At 37.2% G+C, this 13,364-nt stretch overlaps 1 protein-coding gene across 1 annotated transcript; it reads left to right on the top strand.

The window, feature by feature from the left end:
• On the top strand, nt 1-13,007 carry cs (citrate synthase). The gene is made up of 11 exons (XM_015017025.1): nt 1-167; nt 2,950-3,000; nt 3,214-3,321; nt 3,832-3,897; nt 4,805-4,936; nt 5,997-6,185; nt 6,377-6,576; nt 9,041-9,170; nt 10,664-10,765; nt 10,883-11,092; nt 12,673-13,007. Exons 1-11 carry the CDS (start codon nt 117-119, stop codon nt 12,841-12,843), a joined length of 1,410 nt encoding a protein of 469 aa, XP_014872511.1. The 5' UTR covers nt 1-116; the 3' UTR covers nt 12,844-13,007.
• Nucleotides 13,008-13,364: the final 357 nt, after the last annotated feature.

Genomic DNA, 13,364 nt, shown 5'->3' with positions numbered 1-13,364 from the left:
CTTCTTCAACCTTCTAGTTTCTGGAGGGGCACCTTCAACCTGGTCCGTGGTGCACTGGCAGTGGCTCCATTTGTTAGAAAAAAAGGAAGTAGTAATAACACTTTGATATAGACACAATGTCCTTCCTGACTATCAGCAGGCTAGCGCCTAAACTTCTCAATTCAAAGGTAAGACGATAAGAAACACGGCGTGTAGTATTTTTGTCCAAACGGCTGACGTTATCTTCGAGCTAACTTTCGGTTAGGCTGCTAACAATGCTAGTAGCTGGCTAGCTGGTGTTAGCTAGCACAGCACTATCAGGCAGAGTGTGTACTACACTTTTGGGAACTTTCTATGGGGTTGTTGCGCAAACATTGTCAAATATTTTAACAGTAGTTTTCCTTTCCCCTTGTTCCATAATTTGGTTGTGTAATAGGAACTCGCGTCTTGTCAGCAAATATTAGCTTGAGGGAGGTTTTCTTGTAAAGCTGGCCTGCTAAAGTCTCACCCTGGACATGTTTCCTCAGACCTTCATACCTCTAAGCCCTCTAAGAGTCAGTTTATTTCTCTTAGATCTTTTAATTGTTTACATTACCATGTATTTACCTTTAGACTGATTTTTAACTTGGTGATTATCCCTCTTCCCTGTTGACCTTCACATTAAGATTAATACTTCAGCTGTGTCTAATGCCGTGCCAGGATAAGGTTTGCAGCATACCGTACACGAATCTAATAAGCAGTGCTGCAGAAACATGTGTTCTTCCTTGTGTGCTCACAGTCATTCAAAGTAAACGTGGTAGGAATACACTCTTATCTGACTCGCAATTTGAGAATGGAGATATGTTTAATAGTTAATCGAATATCTTATTATTTTAACAGATGAAGTTCTGGAAAGGCAGCTATACTGCTGCCAGTTTGTGATCAAGTACCCCTAATTTAAACCTTTCAGTGGCTGTGTCCTACTCTACTGACCTTACAAGGCAAAAATTACCTGTATTTCTATGCGTCACTTCCTACTGAAATATTTACAGTATCTTTACAGATGCCTCTCCTTTAAGAATATAACTGGTGACTAAGTAGTTTCCCACCTTGCTTGGTCTGGTGTCCTTATAGATGAAGCTGACCTCTGGCACATTTAACTTCTTCGCTTATCACCTGTTATCTCAGCTGATAAAAAATATGAGTTGGCCTTTTTTCTGCAGTTAGATAACATCTTATGACTCCAGCTATGACATAAAACAACCTTATGTGAGACACTTTTAGTCTAGAATGACAAAAAAACTTCACTCTCTTTATTAAAAGTGTATTTGGGGTAGAGGGGAGGAGGAAATTTTTTTAGAAGGCAGAAAGCAAATTTCAAAGGTTTAATACGTTTTTAAAAATTGCTATAGATATGCAGATGTAGTTTAGAGTCAAAAGTTTACAAGGTTATCTTTGTGTATCAAATTATCTCTCCTCAGCCTTTATTATTAAACTCACAAAAGTACATTGAATGGAAGAAATAGATATATTTTTCAGTATCTAACATGCTGATCAGGGGAAAGTTGGCCTATTTTGATCTCATTCCAGTTGATTGGTGCATCACTAATTAACCAGCATCTAAATATTGACAGTGTTTCATTTCTAAACCAGATTGTTTTGTTGGTAAACCACAGAAAATGCTAAATGCTAGTAATGTTTTTTTTTTTTTGTTTTCTTATAAACACAACCTTTTGGATGCTGACTCCATTAACCTTTCTGTGAAATGTAGTTTCTCCACTTCTGCGTTAAGCGGCTCCATATACATAACACTTAGTAGAAATGTTGTGCAACCTTTCTCTCAGCTGTGTAAAGAGTGTGTAGTGATGCAAAAACCTCCCTTTTGTTTCGCAGACCCTTGGCTTGACCCTGCTCAGTTGGGTTCTTGTGGGAGAAGCAGAGCACTTTGCCATAGTTTTTCCTCATCTATTGTTACATTTGAGAGTCCAGTAAGCGCTTGCATAGCTTACGCTTGCATAGCTTACGCTTGCAGAGTTTTGCTGTAGTTTTTAAATATATCCTTTCATTATTGTATACATTTTTATTTTTACAATAATATTACTATTTATATTATTTACATAAAGTAATCTGACATTTGACAAAAGTCAGTTCTTCAGCATCAAAATCACAAAACGTAGAGTGTACAAGATGCACACATTCGATAATAAATCATTAATAAAAAAATAATACTAGTTAATTTCTATCAACCCAATTTATTCATAAATATCCTAAAAACACAACGCAGAGAAGAAAGTTGATAAACAGAAAAATATATGAAAGTTAACAGAAAATTAAAGGAGGCAAACAAAATTCGGTCGTAACGTCTCGCACTGAGTTGAAAGTTTGAAAAACAGCAGAAAACTGGGGAAAAACAACAATTTACAAAAGAGGCAAAAATGTAGTACATTTTATTATTCAAGTCTGTATTAAAAACAGCTTAACAGGGTAGGAAAATAACTGTAGAAATGTGCATAGGAATGCACTAACGGACTTCTAAAAGTATATTTATTTATTTAATAGGAATCTGATTATCAGAGTTGAAATGTTCAATGTGTTTTTAGTCGTTTCCTGCTGCTTATAATCATCTAATTTGACAAACTGAATGTTGGAAAGTTTTACCTCCCTGCTACACCAGAATAACCGAGTTAAAAATAGAAACCAGGATCGATAAAGTACATAGTAGCTATTTGATTTGACTACTTGCTTTTTTAGCAACCATCTAACCACAAGTTAGATTATCCATCTCATTTATCCTGTGTAAAATATTCAACTAAACTCTGTGAATGCATTTGTAGTTCTGCTGAGCTGTAATTAACTTTTTATTTTTCATTTAAGCCAAAAAAAAAAAAAAGTTAGTTTCCATAAGTTTTTATTACTTTGGAGATGTTTGGTTTCTGATGATGGAAAGTTTAAATTTATATTCAGTCTTTCTACTGCTTGTCTCATTCACAGAATGCCACGTACTTATTTGTGGCAGCTAGGAATGCCACTGCATCAACCACAGTAAGTATAAATATTTTAACTGTCCTCACTTGTCACTTGTTTTTATTATAATACATAAAACACTTTAAAAATATATGATATCATGATACTACTAACCTCTGTTGCTCCAAAGTGTTGAGAAGACTCTAATCCTTGTTATTTTTGTGTTTTAGTTTAACATAAGAGTAAATAAAGGGTTTTGTTAAATTAATTTTGCTTTTTTTCTCTCTCCAGAATCTGAAGGATGTGTTGGCAGACCTCATCCCAAAAGAACAGACCAGGATTAAGAATTTTAAACAACAGTATGGCAAAACAAACATAGGTCAGATTACTGTTGACATGGTGAGTAACAGCCATTTACATGTTATAGTAAGTAAATATGGATGCAGATAGTAAAGGAACTGTAAAGACTTCTCTGCTTTTAAAAGTAGGAGAGGGGTGGAGATCTGACTCTGTATATTAATTTAGAAAGGTCTGCCTCAGCTTTTGACCAGGACAGAGATTAATAATGCCGTGGCTGCAGTACATAATCCATTTAGTCCTGTCCTGGCTGGTTTACTGTGTCAGGTATCACTGGGCGGTCATCTGCCTCTGAGGTCACAGTATGAACTGATTCCTGCCAACAGAGATTTCAGCTGAGTCACTCCAAATCTCTGCAGATCTCAAACAAACATGTATAGACTCAGACATTTACAGCACTGCCATAACGCTTGATGACGGTTTCCAGGTGGACTGCAGGGGAATTTATTGTCTTGTGGTCTAGTTTTATTTCTTTATAGCAAGTTCGCCTGTTTTTATTTTTCTCCTAATGCTGGTGATTTTCAAAACCCCGTGGTTATGATTATTTAACAGGTCTATGGTGGAATGAGAGGGATGAAGGGGCTGGTATATGAAACATCTGTGTTGGATCCAGATGAGGTAAGGTTTTTTTTTTTTTTTTTTATAGTACAAAACATTTCAGAAAATGAGGGTCATAGAGGTGAACAGCTGTTATTGAACAAAAACCTTTTGTTTTGACAGTTTGACATGTTAAAACATCTTTAGTTGATCAATTGTTCCTGCAAATGCACAACGATTGATCAGGCCATACCAGATGAACTGTCCAAACATAAAAAAGCATTTGTGTTTTATTTTGTTTGTTAAAAGTCAAGTTTAAAAAAAATCCTGAAATTGATATTTGGAAGCCATATGGAATCGTCTCAATAAGTGTGAATGTTGTCCAAGAATCTGGTTTATTGCAGTAATTAAAAACAAAAAGTGACCCATCATACATGTAGAAATGTATTTTATTTACCTCCCTTTCAGTACTATGGCGAACAGTTAACGGAAACTAAAAATGTAGCTTTTAAGAAAATGTCAGTATTACACAAGATTAATTTAGAAACAACTTATTGACATGCATCTGCTGTGTTACATTTAAAACTTTTCATTTCAACTAAGCCTGTCAATTAATCACATAAGTTAAAATGAACTCGATTTGCATTCTGATTAAATTTTTTTTGAAGGTCAGTTTTGTTTACAGACACTTCATAATTCATTTTATTTGTGTGTTTTTCATTTCCTTTTTTTATTTATTGTATTTGGATATTGTGTTTTATTTTGGACATTTAAAATGCCTTTGAGAGGGTGAACTTGTGTTATTATACAATCTTCAATATATTACTTGAAAATGGTTTGTTTATTTCAATAATTTCTGGGACAATCTATCTTCTTGTGACCGGCCCAATCCCAACATTTTTATGCTGTTTAGGAAAACCTCTTGCTGAATATTTGTTTTTATTTATTTTTTGAGTTCATTGTGTCCTCTGTGTGTGTTGGTGTGCAGGGCATCCGTTTCAGAGGCTACAGCATTCCAGAGTGTCAGAAGTTGCTGCCTAAAGCTCCAGGAGGTGCGGAGCCGCTGCCTGAAGGCCTCTTTTGGCTGCTGGTAACGGGACAAGTCCCAACGGAGGAGCAGGTGAGGAACACGAAAGATGCTGTTGATTTGAACAAGGAGAATCTGGCATGCTAACTAGTCAGCGTCCAATTTCTTAGAGATATAAGTGACACCTTAAGATCAAGCAAGGATAGCAAAGTTGTTTATTCAAAGAAATATATTTGGTGCATCTATAATAACACAGCACCTCACTGTAAATGACTGGAATTCAAATAAGAAGCGACACATAATGAGTGCATCCAACCATAGGAAACAGGAACCAAATATAAACAAAAAGGCTTTGTGAAGCTTTTTTTAAATACACAAATTAAGTATGACTCATATTTAATTTTTGCAGTAACGTCTTTAGTTTAGACGACTGTAAGCATTTAAATGCACTTCCTTTCTGTAAGACAACTCTGATTATTTGGGAATAGCTTTTTGATTGATTTTTGGAGCCTCGAATGGGGATCGAGTTAATCATTACAAAAGTTGGAAACACTTTTGATTGGTTCTAGTGTGATAGATTATCAGCAGTTGGAAATGAGTCATGGTTTTCCTCACGATTTCCTTTATTTTGGGAGATTGGTGATCGGTCGATGCTTACATGTGAAGCCGATCCTGTCCACTGACCTTATCCAAAGGTCTAAAAATCAGCCGCTGTCCTTTTCTGCTCCCTCATGAGAGGTTTGACTGACAGACCGGCGTACCTCGTCATGTCTGCATGCTTCCAGTTAACAATAGTCACCCTCCTGTCATCAAGTCAGTGACTTCCTAGATGGCGACATTTCAGACAAAAAAACTGGCAGGTCAGGCATTTTAAAGATCAGCAATTGGCCAGAAAATTACAATCAGCGCACTGCTAGTATTTCCATAAAATGATGTACTTCAAAAACTGTTCCAGAGATGGCCCTTCTGTCGTTGCACTTTGACCTACTGTACAAAAACTGAAGCTGAAGTCACTGAGATTTTATTGCTTCAACTAACCTCTTTGAACAGTATCAATACCATTGATAAGACGCTACTTTTATCTGATTGTAGTGTTGGCTTTCAGCTGCTTGATCCTGAGTTTGAGTGTTTTACCTTTGTTTTGTCCCTGTAGGTAAACTGGGTGTCCAAAGAGTGGGCGAAGAGAGCAGCACTCCCCTCTCACGTTGTCACCATGTTGGATAACTTCCCCACAAACCTGCACCCCATGTCGCAGTTCAGTGCCGCCATCACGGCTCTGAACAGCGAGAGCAGCTTTGCCCGGGCGTACTCTGAGGGAGTGCACAAGTCCAAGTACTGGGAGGTGAGTGTAAATCTGCTCAACACTTCATGTCCTGATAAACGGTGGCTCTGGGACTGAGTGCAACATAGCAGACTCTTTTGGTGAAGTGCCACTAATCTTGATTAATTTTTCACAAAGTTTCTGTCCAGTCTTTTTCACTTTATTTGTTTAAATGGGAAGAGAAACTCAACCGTTTGCGTTGCTTTTCTTAGTTCGTCTATGAAGACTCCATGGACTTGATTGCCAAGCTGCCATGCATCGCTGCTAAGATCTACCGCAACCTTTACCGTGAAGGCAGCAGCATCGGGGCCATCGACTCCAACCTGGACTGGTCCCACAATTTCACCAACATGCTGGGCTACAGTGACGTCCAGTTCACCGAGCTAATGAGGCTCTACCTCACCATCCACAGGTGGGAAATTAAATGTCTTCATGCATCATAAACCTGGTTTCTTTTTGTTAGATTTAAAACTAACAATGGTAGTTTTATGGTGCAAGTTCTGAATGTGGCATATTGAAGTTGGTTGCTGTGACTGTTTTTTTTTTAACTGCTGGTATTTGACTCAACATTTTTCTTTATATGACAAAAATTAAAAAGCAGGACAATCAGGACTGAGGAGCTGAGTTAGGCTAACCTTAGTTAGCTTCTCTTCTTCTAAAGCTACTTGCTTTTTATGCATCTTATGTTTTAATAATTTTCAGTAGTCTCTAAAAATATTAAATGTATTTCTAGATCTTCTTCAACTTTTATTTACCAGAATAAAAACTTTTAGAGATGAAAAAATCTCTTTTACGAGAGCTTCCTGGCAGTTGTCAGCAGTTACTTACAGATGTACACTTTCACTACACAACAGTGTCATTAAAAATGTTAAAACATAGATGTAAAACTATATTTAGTTTGAAAACAATGACATACAGACTATGCATCTGGTAGATCTTTTAAAAAGAAACCAGCTCATTCAACCGGAGTTCATTTAGTTCAGAACAATTTGAACTACAGCGTTTGTTAGTTTACGGTCGATCAACGTTCACCAGGATGATCCACAATCCTGGACAGCTTTGAGTATTTTATATTTTGGAACATATATGCTATAAACCACAACGTTTCTGTTTGTAATTCCTAAAAATGGCTTCGATGGGGGTGTTTGTCCCTCTGCTGCCAGTCAGAAAATAGTTAGAATGTCGATTGAAAGCAAAAATACAAATTACTCCTGTCAGTAGAGTTAAAGTATGAATTTAAGCTGCCAGCTGAGTTGGTTTCTGTGCTGCATTTCGTCTCTAGTGAGTCATTCGAAGGAAGTAGCGCGTTGGCACAATAACACACTCACCCAACTACCTTGTGGTGACGCCAGCATCAGGTACCTGACATGTGACCACACCCTCATGCAGTCACCTGAGGCTGTGGAAAATACGAACACCTGCAACAAATAAACGGCTCTTTCAGTTTAACAACATTCAGTCACAAAACTCAACTTTTGGTTCTGGCTTTAGTCCAAAAACACACTTCCTCCTCTTCAGCTCTGTGTTCTAGGATAGATTTATACCTGCTTTGTCTAATTTGGCCTCATTTCCTGATTTGGAAAAAACCAGCCAAGGTAACTATATTGGTTACTTGAAAAGGCTCTGTGGAAAAGCAACTTCAGGAAACATTAACTTCCCTCATGATCTTATCTTTGCAAAGAAGCTCAGCACTTTCATTTCAGGTCGTTTATTTAACCTGCAGCATTTTCCCCTCCAAAAGCTTCAAATTCAGCTGGATTTGCAAAATGAAACCCACACATGAGGGGAAAAAAAATGTTTTTTTGCGACTGCCCAATGATAAAATGTTACTGAAAAGCCCTACGAGAGATTTTAAAGCAGAACATTCCTTTAGAGAGCAAGTTCAGGTATTTTGGTGAGAATATCAGAGAAACGAATATCTAATGACTATTATATTAACAAGTAAAAAGATTATTATAAGAAAATGGTTTTCACAGGACAAACCAATCTTGGATGACTGGATGGATATAACGTCTATAAAATGGAAAAAGTAACATTTTCTCAATAACAAGACTGAAGAATTTAGTTTATGGGTAAACTATGTGACACTAAGAAAATTGTATTTTATTTTTAGTAACCAACCTTGTAATCCTCTCTTACAATAGACAAACCTATAATTGTTTAATAATGTTCTTCTAATTTGTGTATTTTTCTACTTATTTCTTTCCATTTCTTACCGTTATCGTTCTCTGGCTATCAGAGTTGTAACAGTTGTTTTATTCGTCATACTGCACATGTCTACTTATCTTCAAGTGTTGAAATTTGCAATATAATATAGTGACTGGTTTGTGAAATTTGCTTCACTGGGAATCAATTAATTGAGTTTATTTATCTAGCATATTTCAGCAATAAGGCAGTTCAACATTATAAAAATACAAAATCTTACAACACGGTCAACAGTTGAGGTATTACAATTTGTCAAGTGCCGTCGCATCAAAATGTTTCATTTATAGCTGGGTTTTTAGCCTTGATTTAAAGGAACTCAGTGTTTCGGCAGTTTTCTGGAGGTTTATTCCAGACTTGCAGTGTAAAGAAGCTGAATGCTGCTTCTCCATGTTTGGTTCTGGTTCTGGGGATGCAGAGCAGAACCAGAGGACTTGAGGTGTCTGGAAGGTTGATGCAACAATAAAGATTAAACAACTAAAGTTAGTGTTATGCGGCTTATTCAAGTTACAAATTATTTGGAAGAAGTTTCTTTTTTCTGTATTGGTGTCCGGTTTACAACTGAGGAAATCCATCAGTCGATGCTTTATCAATATTGTATTGATTTTGAATGCAAACATGTTTGAGGTGTAGTTTCCTCCTGATGATGATGTTTCTCTTTTTTTTTCCACCAGTGATCATGAAGGAGGCAACGTCAGCGCCCACACCAGCCACCTAGTAGGGAGCGCCCTGTCCGATCCCTACCTGTCCTTCAGCGCAGCTATGAACGGTCTGGCCGGTCCGCTCCACGGCCTGGCCAATCAGGTTCGTACATATTATCATCTTAATCTAAAGTAGCCTTTTTAACCTGCTCTGTTTGCCCCGTTAGCAAATTCATAAACATGCAGTGCGGTTTCCCCCAGAAAACCTGCTAAACCTGGTGGTTGGAGCGTCGGCACTCATTCATCCATCAGCCTGTCGTGTTTTTGAGTTAAAAAAATGTTGACACAAAATTTTGAAAATTTCACTTGATAATTATGTTACTGAAAGATTAATACCTGAATACCAACTATAAAATCTTAGAAAATGCAAACATTTTAAAAAGACTTAAATAAACAAGCAATGCTTCGCTTGGTAGGGGCACAGGCACAAGGAAAGCCTGGTGGCCCGCCAGGCTTAAAATACACTGACGGGAACCCTGGACAGGCATGATGAAGATGTTACTAATAATTATTAAAGAGGATTTTTTTGGGGCGTTTTTTTAGCTTGGAATCAAATTCTTTAACAGTACAAAATGTTTTTTGTTTTTGTGTAGACATTTTTCTTATGAAACAAGTCGGCCCTAATAAACCTAACGAATAAGTAGATTGAGAATGGAGCCTCAGAAAAACTGCTATAATTAATACCTTATTCCAATAATAATATTGCAATAATGTTTACTTGTACTAAATATATTGAGACAAATCCCATAGTGCTTTTTAAATGGTTTATTTTAAAGACTGTGTGAGTTTTATGTATTTGTTGTAACTTCGTACATTTCAGGATTTATTTATATGGACTTCTCTTGCTACTTGCTGAAGGAAATTTAGCTTTTTATTTCCATTTTAACCAACAGTAAACTTTTATGTCGTGGTTCAAACTACCTACCTTAGTGTTTTTAATTTTTATACTTATTTTATTAACTTTCTAGTGTTTTCATATTATTAATCATTAGCTAAAATAATATCCTCATTAATTTATTGCCAAAGTTTCTCCAGCTATCATGGTTCATGGTATCATAGTGCTTGAAATACTTAAAAATGCTTTAATTTCTAGGTTTGGAAAGTTCTTGATATTCAAACTACAAAGTTGTGGAATAAAATGCAATCTAACGTTTCATTTAAAGTTTACATTTGGAAAGTGTTATTTACAATTGAAACCACATTTAAAGGTAATAAAAAGACACATTTTTTTCTCACCATCTAAAGTTACATCAGACCAATTTTTTTTTTATATTACAAAAATTATATCCATTTCCTAAGTACATTAAAACTTAGAGAAGATATTTTGAGATTTTTTTATGACTTTCTCAGCCCATTCAAAGAGTAAGGCATAAAATTTTATTATATTTTAGTTTCTCTTCTGTACAATATTATCACAAGACATTAATGACGGTAATAAATGATGTGAATTTAAACTGGCTTCTGTAGTTCATTTGTGTTTTATTTTCATCTCCAATCCTGGCATTTTACTGAAGTGCTCACCTCACTGTGTTGCACTAATAACATAATGATATTCATGAAATGGATGGAAACGTAAAAACTTGTTTTCTGTTGCAGGAAGTGCTGGTGTGGCTGACGGCCCTGCAGAAGGAGCTCGGAGGAGAAGTATCTGATGAGAGGATGAGGGATTATATCTGGAACACACTCAAGTCTGGCAGGGTAAAAATCAAACCCAAACATTCCCACCCAGTCACGACTTCGTTTGCGTCGACATGCAGGGAGATTGCGATCTCATCGGTTGTGTAACGAGGCGCGTCGCATATTTATTTTTTCAAGGTGGTTCCAGGCTACGGTCATGCTGTCCTAAGAAAGACTGACCCGCGTTACACCTGCCAGCGCGAGTTTGCCCTGAAGCATCTGCCCAATGACCCCATGTTCAAGCTGGTTGCGCAGCTTTACAAGATTGTACCCAATGTGCTGCTGGAGCAGGGGAAAGCCAAGAACCCCTGGCCCAACGTGGATGCTCACAGTGGAGTCCTTCTGCAGGTAAGATGCTGTCCACAGCGCCTCTCACTTCATCAGCCATGTTACACCTACGCCTGTCACAATGATCGATAAATCATCTAATCGCATGATAAATTAAAACAAGCTCAATAATTTTTATTATCATGATTTATCGTTTTTCTCTTTTCTTTCTGGAAGGTAAACATTTCAGGTTGATGTTTTGGTTTCAACTTTCCCTTTTTCCCTTTTGAAGGACAATTTTGTTTTGTTTATCTTTGGTGTTTAAAATGCCTCCCAGTTCCAGTGTTAAATGTTCATTACAATTTAATGTTTGTTGCTTTTTGAGAGTGTTCTTGCATTCTTTTGTCTTTACCAATACATTAGTCAAAGATGGTCTCAAAACAACAATATTATCGTCTATCGAAGTAACTTCTGGGACAATTTATCGTGCAGCTGAATTTGTTAGCATGACAGGTTTTCTGTGACAAACCAACACAGACCTGGGTAAAGCAGGGAAATGAAATCTGAACAGTGTGGAGTGTAATTTGCAGCCCAGTTTCACGTAGCTGAGCTGCAAAAAAAAAAACATGCAATTTCTAGTTCTGGGAATTCTAAATCGATTTTAACATGTTTTTAAAATCTACGTCTTTGCCGCTTGTATTTGCTATTATACAGCATATTTCAATACTCTGGCACTTTTTTATTTAAGAAAAAGCTAAGCTAACTTAATACTGATCATTTAGGTTAGGGCTTTATGCACAAATCTGCTTTTGTCATTTATAAACTGATGTAATTTGATATAGTATGGAAGCTTACAGAACTGTCTGAAGTGTTTTTTGTTTGCACTCTTCTTTTCAATCACATATTTTAAACAGAATCTCTAGACTGTAAAATAACTTCTGAATCAAATCATTACACACTGAAAGATTCACATTTCTACAGTAAGTAGTGTTAGATAATATTGAACATCTTTTCACGTTGACCAGTCCGTCCATGACAATTGTTTGTGATTTTTTCTTTCTTTTTTCCAATTAACTAACACTGCAAAAACACAAATTTTTATTAAGTATTTTTGGTTTAGTTTCTAGTGCAAATATCTTAGTAAACTTGAAATGAGACAAACTAACTCAAAAGTAACTTTTCAGCAACATGTGTAGGCTTGTTTTAAGTAATTCCTTAATATTGATGAAAAAGGGGTGTGCTGTCGTGGCGCAGGGGTTAAGGACAACCCATGTGCGGAGGCCCTAGTCCCCAACGCGGCCGTCACAAGTTCAATTCTCGGCCTGGTGACCCCTGCCCTTCCCCATCTGTCATTACCAAGCCTCCTGTCAATTAACTATCAAATAAATGCCACTAGAGNCATTAAAACCTTAAAAAAAATATTGATGAAAAAGAACTTGTTCTACTGGCAGAGAAATGAACTTATAACATGGGAAAAATGTTCTAAGTTAATTATGTACTTAAAACAAGCCTCTATTTCTTGCTAAAAAGTTAACTGGGTTAGTTTTGTCTAAGATAGTAAACGATAAAAACGAGATTTTGTGAGATTTTGTGTTTTTTGCAGTGAGCCATGGCGGCCATATTTGCTGTATTCAGTCTAATTTGTGTGTGTGTGTGTGCAGTACTACGGGATGACGGAGATGAACTACTACACCGTCCTCTTCGGTGTGTCCCGCGCTCTCGGCGTCCTCGCCCAGCTGGTGTGGAGCAGAGCCCTCGGCTTCCCCTTGGAGCGCCCCAAGTCCATGAGCACGGATGGACTGATGTCTCTGGTCGGAACCAAATCGGGCTGAAGCGACGCCTCAGAGGAGCTGAGGGTTGGCAGGAAGAGTGAGACCAGGCGGAAACATCGAAAGGCAGACACCAGTTGACCCCTTTTGTCATTTCCAACCCCAGGGATTTAGTGGGATTCAAAGAGACAGTACGCTTTTAATGGTATTTCGCTAAAGAAGGGCCTTTTAAATTGTAACACCGGTAGTGTTGAACTGCGTTTAGTTAACCACTGAGGAGTTTCTTCCCATCATGTCTGCATGTTTGGAACTTGAGAGCAACAAACTTCAGACATGCACATATGTAACCTTGAGTGGGCTCAAACTATTTTTCCAGTCCAAGTCTGCAAGCATCTGTAAGATTTCCCCCTGAGCGCTGCCTGCATGGTTCACATTGAGCACTGAGTCCAAGGCAGTGGCATTCAAAGGGAATTGTGGGAGTGAACCACACTTCCTGGATATTTTGTTAATCTTTTCTCAACAATTTTTTTTGTCTTTAAAAAAAAAAAACCCACATCAAATAGCAATGTTTTTGTTCTATGCAA

The sequence above is a fragment of the Poecilia latipinna genome, unplaced genomic scaffold, assembly GCF_001443285.1.
Source record: "Poecilia latipinna isolate Pla-1442-1.1 unplaced genomic scaffold, P_latipinna-1.0 Scaffold2092, whole genome shotgun sequence".
In the NCBI taxonomy this organism is placed as follows: Eukaryota; Metazoa; Chordata; class Actinopteri; order Cyprinodontiformes; family Poeciliidae; genus Poecilia; species Poecilia latipinna.
Note: the sequence above shows the minus strand (reverse complement) of the source record. Positions and strands in the feature narration are given on the sequence as shown.